General features: G+C 35.4%; 2 protein-coding genes across 2 annotated transcripts; both read left to right on the top strand.

Moving 5' to 3' along the window:
• The first annotated feature begins 1,996 nt into the window (after positions 1–1,996).
• On the top strand, positions 1,997–4,846 carry LOC145105323 (Pentatricopeptide repeat (PPR) superfamily protein). The gene has a single exon (XM_079042446.1). The coding sequence runs from the start codon at positions 2,022–2,024 to the stop codon at positions 4,638–4,640; it is 2,619 nt and encodes an 872-aa protein (XP_078898572.1). The 5' UTR covers positions 1,997–2,021; the 3' UTR covers positions 4,641–4,846.
• Positions 4,847–6,123: 1,277 nt separating this feature from the next.
• LOC145105321 (cytochrome P450 76T24-like) lies at positions 6,124–8,102 on the top strand. Its single transcript, XM_079042444.1, has 2 exons — positions 6,124–7,198; positions 7,285–8,102. The coding sequence occupies exons 1-2, from the start codon at positions 6,302–6,304 to the stop codon at positions 7,888–7,890; spliced, it is 1,503 nt and encodes a 500-aa protein (XP_078898570.1). The 5' UTR covers positions 6,124–6,301; the 3' UTR covers positions 7,891–8,102.
• Positions 8,103–18,475: the final 10,373 nt, after the last annotated feature.

Genomic DNA, 18,475 nt, shown 5'->3' with positions numbered 1-18,475 from the left:
GTGATTTGTATTTGTGTGTCTACTCAAAAAGATTGACATTTTTATAGTAGAGTATGCATTAATTGTTTATTAAATATATTATATAAGTTATAAAATCTTTGAATTGTTAATCATTATTAAGAGACTTTTGAGTGGTATTCATTAAAATAGGAGGTTTCAAATACATGCGGTGTTTGTAAATTTTTATGGGGGTTTCAAATGCATGAGGTTCAATGAAAAATGCTAGCTTTATAAGTATGTATGATAAGTGCACCGAGTTTCTTAACTCACATTAAAGCAATTCATAGACTTAATTGCATTTTAAAAAAATTGTTATTTTTCTTAAGTTTTTTTTAAAGAAATATTAAGGGTGCGTTTGATTATAGAAAACCGTTTTCAGTTAATAGAGTTAGTTTTCATTTTTAATTTTCAATGAAAATTATAGAAAATGCTTTTAATTGGAACGGAGAACATTTTCCATCTTAGAAATTTAAAAAACTTTGAAAAACTATAAAAATCACTTTTCTAATTTAAATGCAATTTGAAAAATAGAAAATTTTCATTTTCTTAGAAATTTTTTGAAAACCGAATCACAACCAAATGCGTTTTCAAAATTTTCATTTCATTTGAAGATTTTCATGGAAAGCCATAAAATTTTCTGCAACCAAACACACTCTAAGGATTTTCCATCCATATGAGCATACAAAGTGGTCACAGGAAAGGAGCGGGTGAGGATCAGGATGCAATGGTATCGACGGGTTATCTGACAAGGCTAAAAAGACGGGTTCACAATATAAAACCATATAAATACCATTTCAACCTTCTCATTTTTCACATCATTTTTCCGGTTTCGTCTCAATTTCAAGTTGCGACAAGGCTAAAAAGACGGGTTCAAACTGAAGCAAGAGTAAAGCTATGCTACGGGTTCACAAGTTCCACCACCATTTGATTTATTCAAACATAATATAACTCAATGTTTATGTCACCACAGTTTCAATATCAAAACCATTACCCCCACAATTAATTTTGGCATAGTCTGTCACAATTTGCTAACAATGATATCCGATACACATATTTGATGCATGAGTCAATCAAACAATTGTAAAAACCGATTAGTATACGAGGGTCCTACTCAGAAATCTACAACTTGCGGGACACAACAATCTAGGAGATATTTTTATCTCTCTCAAGGTGTCCAAGAACGCCGAATACGAGACATCAACGGTAATAATTCAATATGTTTGGCAAACCTTAAGCTATAGTGGCTAGATTTGTGTGTGTGTGTGTTTTTTTTTCTAACAAATTATAAGAAGAACATCAACAAATTGATTATGAAAATTTAGGATAATGACTTAGGAGGGTAACAAACATATTTTTGTTCACATTTAGTCACTTTTTTGTACTTGAAAAACACGATCCTAAGGTTTTTCGAATTTGAAAAAAACGTCTGCAAAAGACCGAGTTCTAGAATCGATTTCATGTTCGTGTTATTGGAATTGGTTTATGCTCAGACCCTTTAGATTTCAAGGGTTTTTGATTTCTATTCAAGATCTTTGATTTCAGATCAAACCCTTCGACTTTAGCCTTTTGATTTCAAGGGTTTTCTTGTTTTTAGATATGCTCTTGTCTTGTTTTTTTTTTTTTTTTGAGTTCATCAAATTTCTAGCTTTTGAGTTTGAGTTCATCAATATATGTTCTTGAACATATGAAGATGAACAAACACACATGTCTAAGCCTTTGAAACAACCAGATCTTCATTTACATTTTGCTGGAGACTCATTGGAAAACTAATAGAGTTGTCGGATATAACAAAGTCGTCGGAAACTTCCAATAGCTGGTTATAATGGTATTTTTTTAAACACATAAATCAGTTCAATGATAAATGATTAAAAAAAACGATAATTATTACCCTCATAAGTCGTTTTACCATTAAAATTTTAAACATGAGGGGCCTATTTGTTATAAAAGTGAAGTTAGCATAAAACATAGAGGGCCAAATGGTTGTGTACTGTGGTAACTTTCATCACGGACAACAAATTTCAATGCTCAGATACACTCTCCATGCGACTGCGGCAGCTCGCGTATGTTCTCTCTTCCACCATCGACTCTCAATTCACCAATCGAAGCAGCTCCGGGACGTATCCGACTTGACCCAATCCCAATTAGTCGACCGCATTTGCCGTCTCCTCGTACTCCGCCGCTTCACCGCCATATCCACCCTTTCTTTCGACTTCTCCGACGACCTTTTAAACCAAGTCTTAACCAAACTAAAATTAAACCCAAACGCGTGTTTACATTTTTTTAAACTAGCTTCGAAGCAACAGAAATTTAGACCACATGTTAAGTCATACTGTAGATTAGTTCACATTCTGTCGAGGGCGCGTATGTTCGATGAAACGAGAGCGCATTTGAGGGTACTAGTTGGGTTCTGTGAGGAAGATAGTCGTTTGGGTTTGTATATTTGGCATCAGTTAGTTAGGTTTTATCGGGAATTTGGATTTTCTCCTACGGTGTTCGACATCATCTTGAAGCTGTACGCTGAAAAAGGGTTGACAAAGAATGCACTCTACGTGTTCGATGAAATGTGTAGGTTGGGAAGAGTGCCTAGTTTGCATTCTTGTAATGGTTTACTGAGTGGTTTAGTCCGGAAGGAAGAGTTTCATTCCGTTTTTGTAGTCTATGATCAGATGAACACGATTGGACTTGTGCCTGATGTATGCACTTGTAGTATTATGGTGAACGCATACTGTAAAGATGAGAAAGTGGGAAGAGCTGTAGAGTTCATGAGAGAGATTGAGGAGGACATTGGTGTGGAGCCTAACATAGTAACATACAATAGTTTGATCAACGGGTATGTTTCTATGGGTGATCTCAGAAGTGCAAAAGGAGTTTTGAGATTGATGAATGATAGACATGTGTTCAAGAATGTGGTTACATATACCCTGATCATTAAGGGATACTGCAAACAAGGGAAAATGGAAGAAGCTGAAAAGTTTCTTAAAGAAATGAAAGAGGAGAATCCATCATTCATCTTAGATGAACAAGCTTATTGTGTTTTGATAGATGGGTTTTGTCAAATAGGAAAGATGAATCATGCTGTTCGAATTCAAAGTGAGATGTTAAAAGCAGGATTGAAGTTAAACTTGTTTATTTGCAATTCGATGATCAATGGATACTGTAAACTAGGCCAGGTCAATGAAGCTGCAAAAATGGTAAAAAGTATGAGTAAATTAAAACTGAAGCCAGATTCTTACTGTTATAATACTTTGATAGATGGATATTGTAGGGAAGGTTTTATATCCAAGGCTTTTGATCTCTGTGAAAAGATGGTTCATGATGGCATAGATGTAAATATTGTAACTTATAATACCCTTTTGAAATCTTTTTGCCAAGATAACAACATCAACAAGGCTTTACAACTTTGGCATCTCATGATAAAACGAGGTTTGACACCTAATGAAGTTGGATATGGTACTCTACTTCATTGTCTCTTTAAAGTTGGAGACTTTAAAGGAGCTTTCATGTTATGGAAACAGTTTTTAGCTAAAGGGTTTATTAAACCTGTAATTGGGTTTAATATAATGCTTAATGGACTATGCAAAATGGGTAAAATGGATGAAGCAGAAAAAGTTTTTGATAAGATGAAAGAACTCGGTTGTCCACCAGACAAAATTACCTATAATACCCTTGTTGATGGGTATTGTAAAGTTGGAAACATGGAAAGGGCTCTTGAAATTAAGGACATTATAGATACAAAAAATTTCTCTTTGTCTATTGAAATGTATAACTCTCTTATTACTGGATATTTTAGATGTGGGAAAATGAAGATGAAGAAAGTCACAGATTTACTCGGTGAGATGCATAACAGGGGAATAATCCCCAACATTGTAACATATGGAGCCCTAATTTCTGGTTGGTGTAAAGAAGGGAAGCTGGATAAAGCATTCACTACATATTCTGAAATGAAAGAAAAGGGTTTTACTCCTAATGTTATCATATGTAGCACAATGGTGAGTTCACTTTATAGAAATGGCATGATTGATGAAGCAAACATGTTACTTCACAAGATAATGGATTTTGATCTTTTACCAAAGGACAAAAGTCTTGAGAAATTCTTCGAGTGGGATATGAAAAAGGTAAATCTCCAAAAAGTTTTTAACATAATTGATGAAGTTGTGGAATCCACTTTTCTTCCAAACAATGTTGTGTACAATGTAGCAATTTCAGGGTTATGTAAAGTTGGAAAAGTTGATGATGCAAAAAAATTCATTTCTGTGTTGTTGGAGAAAGGATTTGTTCCTGATAATTTCACTTATTGTACCCTAATTCATGCTTTATCGAGTAATGGTGAAGTTAATGAGGCTTTTAGTTTGCGTGATGAGATGTTGACAAAAGGTCTTGTTCCTGATATTGCTACATATAATGCTTTGATAAATGGGTTGTGTAAATCAGGGAATGTTGATAGAGCATTGAGACTCTTTTATAAACTTAGGTCAAAAGGGGTGGATCCAAATGTTATTACTTACAATATTTTGATGGATGGATGTGATAAGAATGGAAATAGTTGTGAGGTAGTGAAATTGAAAGAGAAAATGGTGAAAGAAGGTATTGCTACTTCAATTGTGACATATTTAAGTGAAGTGAGAGAAGTTGCTAGCTGAATGTATCTCATGAGTGAAGTATAAAGAGAAAAAAAAATGAATGGAAAGAGAATGTGTCTTGATTTGTACATAAAATCAGGAATTTGAATGCGAATAGTGAGAATCACATGAATGAGGTGGTGAATTTGTTGTGTTAAAAGGTAAAACGCTATTGTATTCACATGTAAATTTTTTTACATTAGCAATGTAATTTTAAATTGACCCCATTTAATTTGATCCATTTTTCTACAAGTTTTCACCCGATTTGGACTAATTTTCTACAAGGTTTTAAACTCTTTTGTACTGTGGATGTTTTGGTCATATTAACGTAATAAAAACAAGTTTGTAATCTCGTTTGTTGTTAAATAAATTTTGATTGTTTGACGATATCTTCATATTGATATTATGTTATTGTTAGTCTTCTCATTGCATCCACTTTTATAGAAATGGACAAATGGTGGACCTCAGGTATAACCAAAACTCAAAGTATATAAAATTTGATAAACTACTATAAAAAGAGGATTTAGCTATGAAATTTGATAATCTACATTTTATCTCAAGTACTACCATTAAAAGGTGTGAAATTTAAATTTTTGTGAAACGGTTGTTGTTTCACGAAATCTAAATTTTCAATGACTACTCTATTTTAACATGCTGTAACAATTTGGGTATTATGTCCACATTTACTTAAACAAATCTAATGTCACTAGAAAGTAGTTGAAAATGTTAACATGGATGCATCAGAAAACGTTTGGAAGATTGCAAAATGGTTCTCGTCTCGTGAAACATAAAATTTCAAAAAGTACTCTATTTTAACAATAATACATTAACAAGGATATAAATTATTTTGTCCATATATACTCGAGCTACAATGTTACTAGAAAATATGTGAAGACTGTTAAAATGGCCGTTTAACGAAACATTTTAAATTTTATGAAACGGTTCTTATTTGGCAAAACCTTAATTTTCAAAAACTACTTTAATCTAACATACGATAACAACAAAATATGCATATTTTGTTTACATTTTACTCAAAGAACTACGAGCATCACTACAAAATATATGAAAGACGTTAAAATGGCCACTTCATAGAGTGCTTTTGGATTCGTGATTCGCGAAGTTACTGTGGAATAGTGTTTTCAACATAGATTTATATAATTTATGGAGATTAGTTTGTTGCCGTTTACTAGCACGAATCGATCACTCAAACCTTCACGATATTTATTGAGACGAGAGGTTCGAACCATTTGTCTATTTTCATGAGTCACCAAGTAGTATTTGTGAAAGCGCGTGCTATTCTTTTAGAATATTTGAAAGATTGTTATTTTGTGATGTAGTCGATCTATTTTTGGTATTTTATTAAAAATAAAAAAAATCAAAAAAAAAAGTTAACAACTAAAATCATTTTTTTTATCGAGGAAACGTAAGTTTTCATTTGACTTGGTATTTTCTATATTTCACCATTAAGCATGTTCGTAACTTCCTATCATCGTATGACGATTGATGGACCGAGTACTCTTCCTTTTATGGTTCAAAAAAGAATTAGTCTTGTCGTTGTCTTTGAACAGGTGAACGTTTCTGCCATTGATTTCCTTATCTCTATCCTTGACTCCAATAAGAACCACCACTATAAATTCAACACCATGATCGATGAACAACAATTTTAGTATGATTAGAACAAGATGGACTACACAATCATCTTAATCTTACTATCCATTTTGTCATGGGTCTATATCTTCATCACCCAATCCAACCGTCGTCTCTCCACCAGACTGCCGCCGGGTCCATACCCACTTCCGATCATCGGAAGCATCCTTAAACTCGGAAACAAACCACACCACTCGCTTGCCACCCTCTCAAAAACATATGGACCATTGATGTCGCTAAAACTCGGTAGCACCACCATGATAGTTGTCTCCTCGCGTGAAATCGCTCAAGAATTCTTTTCAAAACATGACATTTGCTTCTCCAGCAGATCAATCCCATATGCTGCTCATGCACACGATCGCCATAAAATCTCCATGGTTTGGTTGCCAGTTGGAGATCAATGGCGTAGGCTACGAAAAATATCTAAAGAGCATTTGTTCTCCATAACCCAACTTGACGCTAGTCAGCACCTACGCAAGAAAAAGGTTCAAGAACTTGTTGACTATGTTAACAACTGCTGTCAGAATGGCAAAGCTGTAAATATAGGTCAAACTGCAGTTACCACAACTCTTAACGTTCTCTCTAACTTCATCTTCTCCATCGATTTAGCTGAGTATGATTCTGTCTCATCTCAAGATTTCAAGAACCTCGTAGGAGGTTTGATGGAAGTTGGTGGAACACCTAATCTAGCTGATTTCTTTCCTGTACTTCGTCCGTTGGATCCAAAAGGGTTGCTCCAATCAGCAAGTTTTTATACCGGGAAATTAATGGCAATCTTTGAACAACATATCAGTAAACGGTTGAAAGAAAGAAGAACAAGTTCATCTAATCATGGACCTTCGTCAAGTAAGGATCTTACGGATTTGCTTCTGGACATTAGCCAAAATGAGAAATCCTCAATTAGCATCGATGACATACGAAACTTGCTCTTTGTAAGTAAATCTTGTTCATGTTCAAGCTACAATAATTTTAAAATTAACGAAATGCATGTATTCATGAACGAATGGTTGGTGTACAGGATTTATTTCTTGCAGGAACTGACACGACATCAAGCACGTTGGAATGGGCAATGGCGGAGCTAATCCACAGCCCGGAGAAAATGTCAAAAGCTCGATCCGAATTGGAAGAAGTAATGGGAAAGGAAGGAAAAACCATTGAAGAATCAGACATCTCCAGACTTCCTTACTTACAAGCCGTCGTCAAAGAAACTCTCCGGCTACACCCTCCGGTGACCTTTCTAATCCCACATAGAGCCATAACCGACGTCGAGATCCAAGGCTACATCATCCCAAAAGACGCACAGATTTTGTGTAACTTGTGGGCTATGGGTCAAGACTCAAACGTATGGTCAGATGCACAAACTTTCCGGCCGGAGAGGTTTCTTGATGTCGGAATTGACTACAAAGGCCATGATTTTGAGCTCATACCATTTGGAGCAGGAAGAAGGATGTGTCCGGCATTGCTTCTTGCTCATAGGATGTTGCATATGATGTTGGGGGGTTTGATTTACAGGTTTGATTGGAGAATTGAAGGGATGAAACCAGAAGATATGGATATGACTGATAAGTTTGGGATTACGTTACAGAAAAACCTGCCTCTAATGGCCATACCGGTCAAAGTTTGACTTTAGTCTTAGGGTTAACCAATAAGAAAAGAACATTATAACAGAATGTTGAAGTTGAAATGTCTATTTAGTTATTTACTATGTAATGTTGTTGACGTGTAATATTTATAATACGCGTACTTTTACGGGATTTTATACAAAGTTGGTGGTCTTAATTTGGAGTTACGTGGACGATAGGGAATGAAGTAATAGTCAAAATGTTCTTTCTTTTTCTCGCTTTGGGTGTGGTCATAAATAAACATAATAATATAACAATATCCATATTGGAACGAGGTCGGTGAAGGAGCCCAAATATTAGAATGAACAATGGATATTGGATAGTAGTAGTGTTGTTCAAAGAAATGGGGCACATTTACTTTTAGAAATGAAGCCACAAGCATGACAAATATCTTTTGTTGTGTTTTTCTTTGGATGGGACGAATATCGAAAATCTAATCGGGCGAAGTTCCGAGCCAATGCCAAAGGAATATTGTTTAGTCCTCAAGAAGAGGTAGAATCAAGTCATATAGTCATATAGAGAATCTTTGGTTGCACGGAGTGAAACACAATATGAATAGAATGGATGGAGTAATATAATTGATAACGTAATTATTTCATTGTTATTTTTGTTTACCATAATGGATTAGAATAAATCATCAATCAATACGGTTTGGTAAATAGTAAGGTTGCAGAAAACGTTAGACGTTAGCTAGTCGGTGACTGGAGTCTAGGGATTAATCAATCGACTAGACGGGGATTAATCGGGGACCATTAATTATTAAGAAAATTATTCAAAAATATATAAATCTAACTTTAATCGTAAGAATATAAATAAATAAGCATAAAAGTTTAATAATAAGTTTAACAAGCACAACAATTTATCATCCAATTAATAAGAAAAGTTATTCAAATTTTAATATATCTTAAAAAAAGAAGTAAATTTGGGTATTTGTATATTTGAAAACATAGAAATTTTGAAAATTTTGGAGAAAAACTTTAAAATTTATTTTTTTAATTTTTTTTATATTAATTGAACATTGAAATACTATAAACTTTTGAAATTTTGAAAATTTTGGTTTAATATTTAAAATTTTGAAAATTTAAAAATTTGGCTGATTAGGCCGCTTAGGACCGATTAGAACCGTCTAGCTCTGACTTTGACCCCCTTTGACCAAAACCGATTAAGCCGACCGATTAACCTTAATCCTATTCGGTTGAAGACCGTCTAGCGATTAATCCCCGATTAATCGGCCGCCTAGACCGATTTTTACAAAACTGGTAAATAGAAAAAAAAAAACGTATCAATAAAAAAAATAAATTGTAATTAATGAATAAAATGTTGTAACAAAAAAATTGCATATAATTAAGGAATTTTTTTTGAATATATCCAACTTGTTTATTCTATATATATATATATATATATATATATATATATATATATATATATATATATATATATTCAACTTGTGTATCAAATTTTCAATTTATATCCAACTTGTATATTTACCCAACTATATTCAGTGTTAAATATATTTAACTTGTGTATTCTTCATGTATATTCAATTTATGTATCAATTCTTCATTTATATTTGAATTGTGTATTAAACTATTAATGTTTATTCAACTTGTTTATCAAATTATTCATGTATATATAACTTGTGTATTCTTCATGTATATTCTACATTCTATTGTTGAAGAATATTGAATTTTATTTAAAAAACTAATCAAATCTGAATAATCAAATAATTTTCATAATTATACAATTATTGAAGATGGCGGTTTCCATCAATCATGATTAACATTATGACTAATATACCCTTCTGCAGTAGTTATTATCGGATTCTTAATTTTTTTAATTATTTAATTAATTAAATCTAAAAAATACAAATGATTGGCTATATATTATTCTCAATTTTCTCACAATATATATACTTTTCATTTTGACTATATATTATTCTGACTTTTCTCACAATAAATGCACATACAATTTCACTTTTGTAATACTTAGGGTACCAGAGTGTTGCGCATGGAGCCATCACAACTCATGAAATGATTCGAAGGGGTCACGACTCACGTGCTACCAAGGTAATTGCTTAATGTTTTCTTGTATTACTAAATTATATAGTACACCGTTATGAAAAACAATGGCATGCATGTTAAGGAGACTATAATTAAGAGTGTTAAAGGAATTCAAATACACTATACCATCTATATCACAATTTGTCGCCCTAAGCAGACTATCCATTCGTTGGCCTTTTTCTAATTCATATACATCTAGTGTTGGTGATTTTAATGTCACCAGGACATTTTGTGCAATTGGAACTTACATGTGAGCTAAGGGGTTTCGTAATTTGTACTTTAACATATGTTTGAGTATGTGCGGAGTGCAAGCATGTATAAGATCGAATTAGAAGTCGGTCCGACGACAAGACGGGGTTCCAGAGGCAGTGTCCTTTTGGCAGGGTCTAGGGGCAGCGCCCCTAGCGGGGTCCAATGGGCAGAGCCAAAGGAACCGGATTCTAGTGTATACATAGCAGGGTCATCGAATTTTACTAGTGGATACATAGTGGAAAAATCGAATTCTTGAGGGAGATTATGGTAAAACTAACTAAGATCTTCAGTTTTGGAAACCATTGATTTCCTCATTAATTCCGGATTCTCTTGACTTGTTTCCAAAGGAACCCATGACGGAAAATCCAATAACGAAACCCTACATCTCGTTTTCTATACAAAACGACTCTCCTTTTGAGGAGAAGACGTCAAATTTTAGGTCTCGTTTTCTTTATACGAATTCAGAATTCTCTAGCAATTTGGCTTACGGTTTCTATGCCCAGATTCATAAGTGTCCCCTTTGGATTATCCTAGGCTAAGTTTCTTATAACCCGGGCATAGGGTAGACATATCAGTTCGGAAAATGTTTACATGATCCAAGGGGTATCCAGATCTCCACTATGAACCCTACCCAATTTCTAACAATCGAACTGATATTTTTCTGTTTCTAGAGATGGGTGATTCAATCCGCGAGATGACCACGAAGTTCGAAAAACTAGAGAATTTTGAAGGCGTCGATTTCAGGCGCTGGAAGAAGAAGATGCACTTCATGCTGACCACTCTGAAAGCAGCATACATGTTGGCTACTCCAAGACCAGCTGAGGTGGAGGAAGGTGTTGATGAGACACTTGAAGAGACCATGAAAAGGAAAAAGTGGGACAAAGATGACTACATATGCAAAGGTCACATCTTGAACGGTATGTCTAATGCTCTATTTGATATCCATGGTGATGCTTTACCTGGTAAGGAATTGTGGGACACCCTTGATTTGAAATACATCTTTGAGGACGCTTCTAGCAAGAAGTTTCTGGTTAGTGAATTTAATAACTTTAAGATGGTTGATTCAAGGTCTGTCACTGAACAATACAATGAACTCCTTGGTATTTATGGTTAATTTAAACTACATAGTATGAAAATGGATGAATCCATTATTGTGTTAAGTGTAATTGACAAACTTCCACCATCATGGAAGGATTTCAAACATAACCTAAAACATCAAAATGAGGAATTGTCATTGGTTCAACTTGCTAGTCATATTCGTACTGAAGAATCTCTTTGTGCGAAGGAAATTGACAAATCTGATAAAACCAAAGGGATAGTTGAATCTGGACAGCCTTCTATTCATATGGTTGAAAATAAAGCCAGGAACCTAAACCATAAAGGAAATGGAAAACGTAAGTAGGAGCATGTACCAAATAACTCCAACAAAAAGAAAAAGGAACTAGTTTGTTGGAGGTGCAACAGGGTGGGGCATTGCAAGTTTGATTGTCGTGTGAACTTAGGCAACAATAATAACAATAATGGTGTTGGAAACAGTTGCGCCAATGGAAGTGTGAACATGTCTTCGATCCAAGCTAAATGAGGCCAGCTTTTATAACACCCCGACTCCCAGGTATAAAATTTAAAGCTTATATTCACATTCTTAGACCTACTCGACGAGTTGGATGCCCCAACTCCTCGTGTAGAAGCGAGTTAGGCCGCGTGATTTATGAGGTCTACTCGACGAGTCGGAGGACCCCAACTCGACGAGTAGGAGCTGGAAAATGAAACCCTAATATCCAGGGTTTTGCACCCTATTTAAAGGGTCATTAGCCTCCCTCTGCCTCCCTTACCGTCCCCCTTGAGCTCAGAAAACCCTAATCGCGCCTACTCTCCATTGTTGTGTGATAAGAAACTTGGAAGGTGGATTTTGTGAATAGAGCTTGAAGTCTAAGGAGCTTAGAGCAAGGAGAAACTTGTGGATCTGATTTCTACTTCATCTTAGCATTATCTTGAAGGTAACAAGTCGTTACCTTGACTTCTCTCTAGCTAGATCTATTCATGCAAAAGTTTAGGGCTATTTCTAGTTGTTGAGGAGTTATTTCTGGTTTTGGGCATGATCTGAAATTGTAACTTCAGATCTAGACTCCTCTAGTCCCTTATAGTCATAAAGTTCCAGTCTTTGGCAAGTTATGGCTTTCTCCTTACCTAAAACTTCTCCCTTAGCTTGGTTTTGGCATTTAGGACCTTGCATGTACGTAAAGTTTGCAACTTTACGTGGAAACCATGCCTTAGGATACTAGATCTACAAATTGGAGCCTTGGTCTTGCTTAAAAGCGTCTGAATAAGAAAAGGATTTAAGGAACTCGACGAGTTGCATGTTCAACTCGACGAGTCGGATGAAGATTGCCTGGTTTTGGTTATGCATGAACTCGGCGAGTACTCGACGAGTTGGTTAGGGTTTTCCCGACATTCTGGATACGACATGGACTCGACGAGTCAGTGAGTACACTCGACGAGTTGGGTCAACATGGACTGTTGACCTTGACCGTTGACTTTGACTTTGACCAAGGGTTGACCAGTTGGACTTCTGAGGGTATTTTGGTAATTTGGGATTTTGATGGACTTGGTTCTATGGTGGTTATAGGTGGCTGAGTTCGTGACTGTGATTCGGGAGTTTGATCTTATCACTACAGTTCGACATCGTGAGGTGAGTTCTTCTCACTATATCAACAGGGTCTAAGGCACCAAGGCCGACCCTTTATGATTTGTATCCTGGTTATAGGATGGTTGTTATGTTACTGATCTGTTAGATCGGTATCCTGGTTATAGGATGGTTGCTATGTTATGTTGGATATAGTGTCTAAGTCCATAACTATATTTGGTATGTACTTGACCCGACCCGGCATGGTCCATTTGGGTTGCATGGCATCATGCACTTGGATAGACTAAATGAGAGAAATAAGACACTTATGGTTTATTAATATATTATAAGTTCTAATATATTAATAATAAGAATAATAATATTTAGTTAGTATTGATCAATAATTAATTTAGAATTAATTATGTGATCAAAAGAAGACTAATTAAATATATGGGTTGATTGTGTCAATCATCCATAACTTATATAGTGGGCCAAGGCTCCATGGATTATCAAGTTGGGTTAAACCCATAAGATGCTCCATGGATGCTCCATGGGGGTTACATAACCCATGGATCATGGAAATGAAAGGTCATGACAATTAGGGTTTACATGGTGTAACCCTAATTGTAACATACTATATAAAGAAGCTATTATTCACCATTTTCGGCAACTAGTGTGAATCAAAGAGGGCTAGCCGAAAATCCAAGTGTTCTTATTCTCTTAGAGTTTATTCCAAGTGTACTTGGTGTTGTGTGAAGCATTTGAGGCATCACACTTGAGGTGCTAGGCTCACAAGGTTTCAAGGAATCATAACAACAACAAGGTATGTATTTCTAGCTATCTCTTTTATTATAAAGTTCCCCATGTATGCTAGATAGGTTTATGAACCTTGGAAAAAGTATTTTGCATGTATCTTAGACAAACATAGATCCAAGGTTTTCTAGGGTTGCATGTACACTTAGAAGTGTTAGAATTGCTCAAAACCCAACATGTTAGTGATCTGTTAAATCGGTATCCTGGTTATAGGATGGTTGCTATGTTAGTGATCTGTTAGATCTGTATCCTGGTTATAGGATGATATTATGTTAGTGATCTGTTAGATCTGTATGACTATCTGTACATGCTAGCTAGCATATGATATTTATGTGCACATGATTTTTGGATTGGGGGTTGGGTTGAGGCAGGTCCTGCTTTGTGCTGAAGGCCAACATACCCAGGGTGGACCGGATAGACTGCAGACCCGGTTAGGGCGTACTAGTCAGGACGAAGGCCCGACGAGCGGTCCGGATAGGTTGAAGTCCCTGAGAGGCGGTCCAGACGTGCCGATGGCTCGGAGAGCGGTCCAGATAGACCGATGGCCCTGCGAGGCGGTCCACTAAGGCAAATGGCTCATTATGCATGCTGTTTGTTTATATGATATGATTATGATTGTATGTCGTTGGTATTTTGGGGGAACTCACTAAGCTTCGGGCTTACATTTGTTGATTATGTTTCAGGTACTTCTGATGATCGCGGGAAGGCGAAGGCGTGATCATGCACCTCCTTATGTTTTTATGATTTGATTATGGGGATACTCTGAAATGATACTATTTTGAAAACAAAGTTGTAATAATTGATATTTTTAAATGTTTTAAAAAGATTTAAATTGGCATGATTTTTATGGGTGTTACAGCTTTTGACTAACTTTGATAATTCTAATCGGAATTATGTTTATTATGTTTCACTTATTACTAAATCGTTCTATGTATAGGATGATGATATTGCTTGGTAGATCGACTCTGGGGCAATGAACCATGTATGGAAGGATAAACGGTTGTTTGAAACAATGTAACATACACGTTTTGAAATCGTGTTATGTAATTTGAAAAGTTAAAAATATTATGAAATATTATGTGAAATTGAGTGTTGAGTTCTAACAGATAGTTTTTACTAGAAATAAAGTAAAACTATGTTTAGAATCACTCATAAAATATTGGAAGTCTTACGAGATTCCAATTAAAAGCCAAATAGTGAAATTTAGCGAAAATATAAAATTTGAAATAAGTAAAATTTTATTATTGAAAGTTGTAGATAATCTCGTAGAAACATGTAGGCGAAAACCTCATCGAAATCCGAGTTATAACGAAGAAGTTATGACCAATCGAAGATCCGCGATAAAACCGGCACGGTACCGAATGACGTAAAAAGTGAGTTTTTGATAAACTACTTTTTAGCCTTAGTGATGTAAATGAAAGTCGTAGTATTCGTTAAACTGAGAATTTTGATAAAAAGAACGCCAAAATCTGACTTCGTATGAGGAAGTTATGATTTTTCTAAGTTTCAGCTTAGCAGTAGACAGCTAAAAACTCGAATTTTAGATCGAGTGATTTTTAGCCGACACAACCTAAACGAGAATCGAAGGTCTCGTCATTAGCAGTACAACGGTAAAAAGTCTGACGAAAACGGACGTCGGATGAAGAAGTTATGAATTTTTAACGGATTTACCAGTCCCGGTCTGTTAAAAATAATTATATAAAAATAAAGTCAAAATTTTCCGACGAAGTCTAAACGAAAGTTGTAGAGCGTAACTTTACCTACGCGTGCATATAAAGAACTTCAAAAACGGAGACCGTATGCAAAAGTTATGGATTTTAGAAATTTTGGCTCAAAAATCGAGAAATAGTGGATAATACCGGGAAATTTCGCATGTGTGGCTCGGAATTGGCCACGTCACCTCGCGTATGATCTCGCCCCGTGTCCGATGAGTCATGCATGCCACGTATCCGAAGATCCTCGCAGGTCCGACGCGTGTCGCGTTCCTTCTGAGTCCGAGCTGCGGTCCAATTAGGCGATGACGCGTGTGGCTTCGGTGGCGAGCCCTCGCATCCGACGCGTGCCACTTCGCATCCGAGCCTCGCTCTAGCTGTCGCGTGTCCTTCTTCCATCGGCCGAAGCTCCGGACCTCACTACTATAAATAGTAGCTGCGAGACTTCCCGGTTAATGTTAGAAAATTTACACATTTTCACCCCTTTTTCCATATTTTCACTACTTTGACATCCCCCGAAGCCCCGGGATTAATTCCAACGCCCGAAACACGCCCCGAAATTCCCGAGAAGCCCGGAAAATTTATCTTTTCGGTTTTGAAGCCCAACCCTCGTAGGGCCCGGTTTTCAACGAAGAAAGTCATATTTAGAGCCGAAGTGCTGCCCGAATTACTATTTTGACCCCCGATTATTTCACGGTGAGTTCAATATATAGGAACAATTGTATGTTATGTGTTATATGTGCTATGTGCTTTTCAGAATTATTATTCCGGGTTATTTTCCTGTGTTATTTTGGTTTTATACCTTTGGCTATGTAAAGTATGAATTGTATACTAACGGAGCTATACCTTTGACTTGAAGTGTATGACATAGGCATCACTTGGGTATTGGTATGAACCGTTGACCATGAAGTGTATGACATAGGCATCACTTTGGCTTTGGTAGTATGCTAAGATAAGGCTGAAAGTCTGGATATTCTAGCAAAATAATATTCTTGAGTATTTTTCCGTGTCATTATTATTCGTTATTTTTAATAGCAAAAGAAATACCTTTGACCATGTGATCAGTGAAAGGACTTAGATTCATATTGGTACTGGTATGTAGCCTCTGGCCATGTAGAACATGTCTCCGTAAGAGAATGATTTCTATTCTATGGTATTGGCAAAAGGTCAGACAGGGCCATAAGCCTGAAATCTACCAAATAAAAGTTAATCCGAAATTGTATGTCTTCTGTGCCATTTGGGTCAAAGCTTTATTGATTGTATATCAAGTATGGAAATAGTTACGTCTCATTGATTGATAAGGAAAGCTTATCGCATTATGCCTTTGTTGTTCCTTGTTCCTCTTTGCTCCTGGCATATTGAAGTATATATATGGCATAACGTTATATTGTATCTATTATTGAACTCACTAAGCGTCACCGCTTACCCTCTCAATGTTTAACAAACTTGCAGGGATTAAGTAACCAGTATAGTCATATACTGTTGGAAGGTTTAGAATAGTTGTAATATTATTTTTGTATTTTGGTTTATGTTTGTATAGATTTACAATATCCTGGGTAGTTATGTAAAATATTAAAACATAGTCGGTTTGTATCCAATCTTTTGTAATCACTTTATCAATGTAAGATAATGTTTTATAAATATGCATGTAGCATGTTTTGGAGTAACTATATTTTCAAGTATGAAAGTTTGGGTCTTTCAGAAATATGAAAGTCAAGAAAGGGGTTCTTTCAATCATGGTATCAGAGCAGTGGTTTAAGTGAACTAAATTCCATGGATTGGTATTTAGACTTAAACTATTGGAAGTTCAATATATGAACTGAATCTTTGTAAATATATGGATACAAACCATAGGAAATACTTAAGTGGGGTATTGGGTAGTGATAAACCCTAGTATTCTAAGATATTAAGTTACTTCAAAAATTTTAGAGAATTAGTATATATGAACTAGGAATTTTGAGAATTTCCAGATTTAAACATGAATTGTTAAGTGAAGATGATACAATATGTATCTGGTATACTTTAGGTTGAATACCTAATGGACACAAGCACTAGAATATTAAGAGGGGATATGCCTTATATTCTAAGATGTGCTAAATGATAAGTAAATATAGCATGCCTTAAGTTGCTTAGCTATATTGCTATTACTTGATAAAGTTTAAGGTCTTTTGCCGACCTTGGTTTAGAAAATTTTATGTTCAGAATTCTAAGAATTTCTGTAATAGAATTTACATGAAACTTTTCAAAGTGATAAAGACACTTATGATAGTTAACATCGATAAGTTTATAAATAAACGATCACGGGATATCGTAAAATAATAAATATGGAATGTTATCGTAAATAGTGTATTAATACCTATAAAGTGGTATTATGCATTTAAAATATGTAAGATAATATAATAACATCTTTGGAAGAAAGATGTGCGTTTTAAATACATTTGGATGAGATAAATGTTTTGGCATAACCGATGAAGTTGTTCCACCGCTGTCCAGATTAAAGCAGTGATAGTTTATAGAGTCGGAAGAACCGAGGATGGTGATAAATACTTCAAAAGTATTGAAATTAATGTAGTACAAGATTTAGAAGAATTAAATGAAGATCAAGGAAAAGGCTAATGAAGTTTTCAGACTCAATAGGCCAAGGCCTTGTGATGTAGTATGTAGTTCGAGTAGTAACCCTATACAGGATGCTCAGACTTAGTATTTAATAATACTGAGTGATGATTGACTTCTATCACATCCTTATGGAAGTTCCATTGTGTGTTAAGCCGACTTTAACATACAAGATTGGGATAGTGAAATAGGTTATTTGGTTGTGAAAAGGCTGTGTGGCTTACTTGTTAGAGTAAGGTAGAGTACTTAGTTGAAGAAGATATACACTCATATTATTATATGAGAAGAAATGTTGTAATTAGGAATGACAGAGAACCAAGTTGAAGCTAGTAGAGCTTGCTGAGATGCAGCTATAATGCAGACTTCTTAGGATAGACTCCTATGAAGTAGACTTAAAAGATACAACCATGAGAAGAAGACTTACTCAGATACAGGAATGACGATGTCATGAAAGGATAATGAAACCAACAAATATGCATGATGGTTTGCATGAGTTAGAAGATGATGTAAGTAG

Source organism: Lactuca virosa, chromosome 4 (genome assembly GCF_052849685.1).
Source record: "Lactuca virosa cultivar CGN04683 chromosome 4, Lactuca_virosa_CGN04683_v6, whole genome shotgun sequence".
Classification (NCBI taxonomy): Eukaryota; Viridiplantae; Streptophyta; class Magnoliopsida; order Asterales; family Asteraceae; genus Lactuca; species Lactuca virosa.
The sequence above is the reverse complement of the archived record's forward strand: the minus strand, read 5'-3'. Positions and strand labels throughout refer to the sequence as shown.

Coding starts and splice junctions, on each gene's coding strand:
- LOC145105323 (XM_079042446.1), top strand. CDS start 2,022: ATGCTCAGATACACTCTCCATGCGACTGCGGCAGCTCGCGTATGTTCT.
- LOC145105321 (XM_079042444.1), top strand. CDS start 6,302: ATGGACTACACAATCATCTTAATCTTACTATCCATTTTGTCATGGGTC. Junction 7,199..7,284: donor ACATACGAAACTTGCTCTTT/GTAAGTAAATCT, acceptor GTTGGTGTACAG/GATTTATTTCTTGCAGGAAC.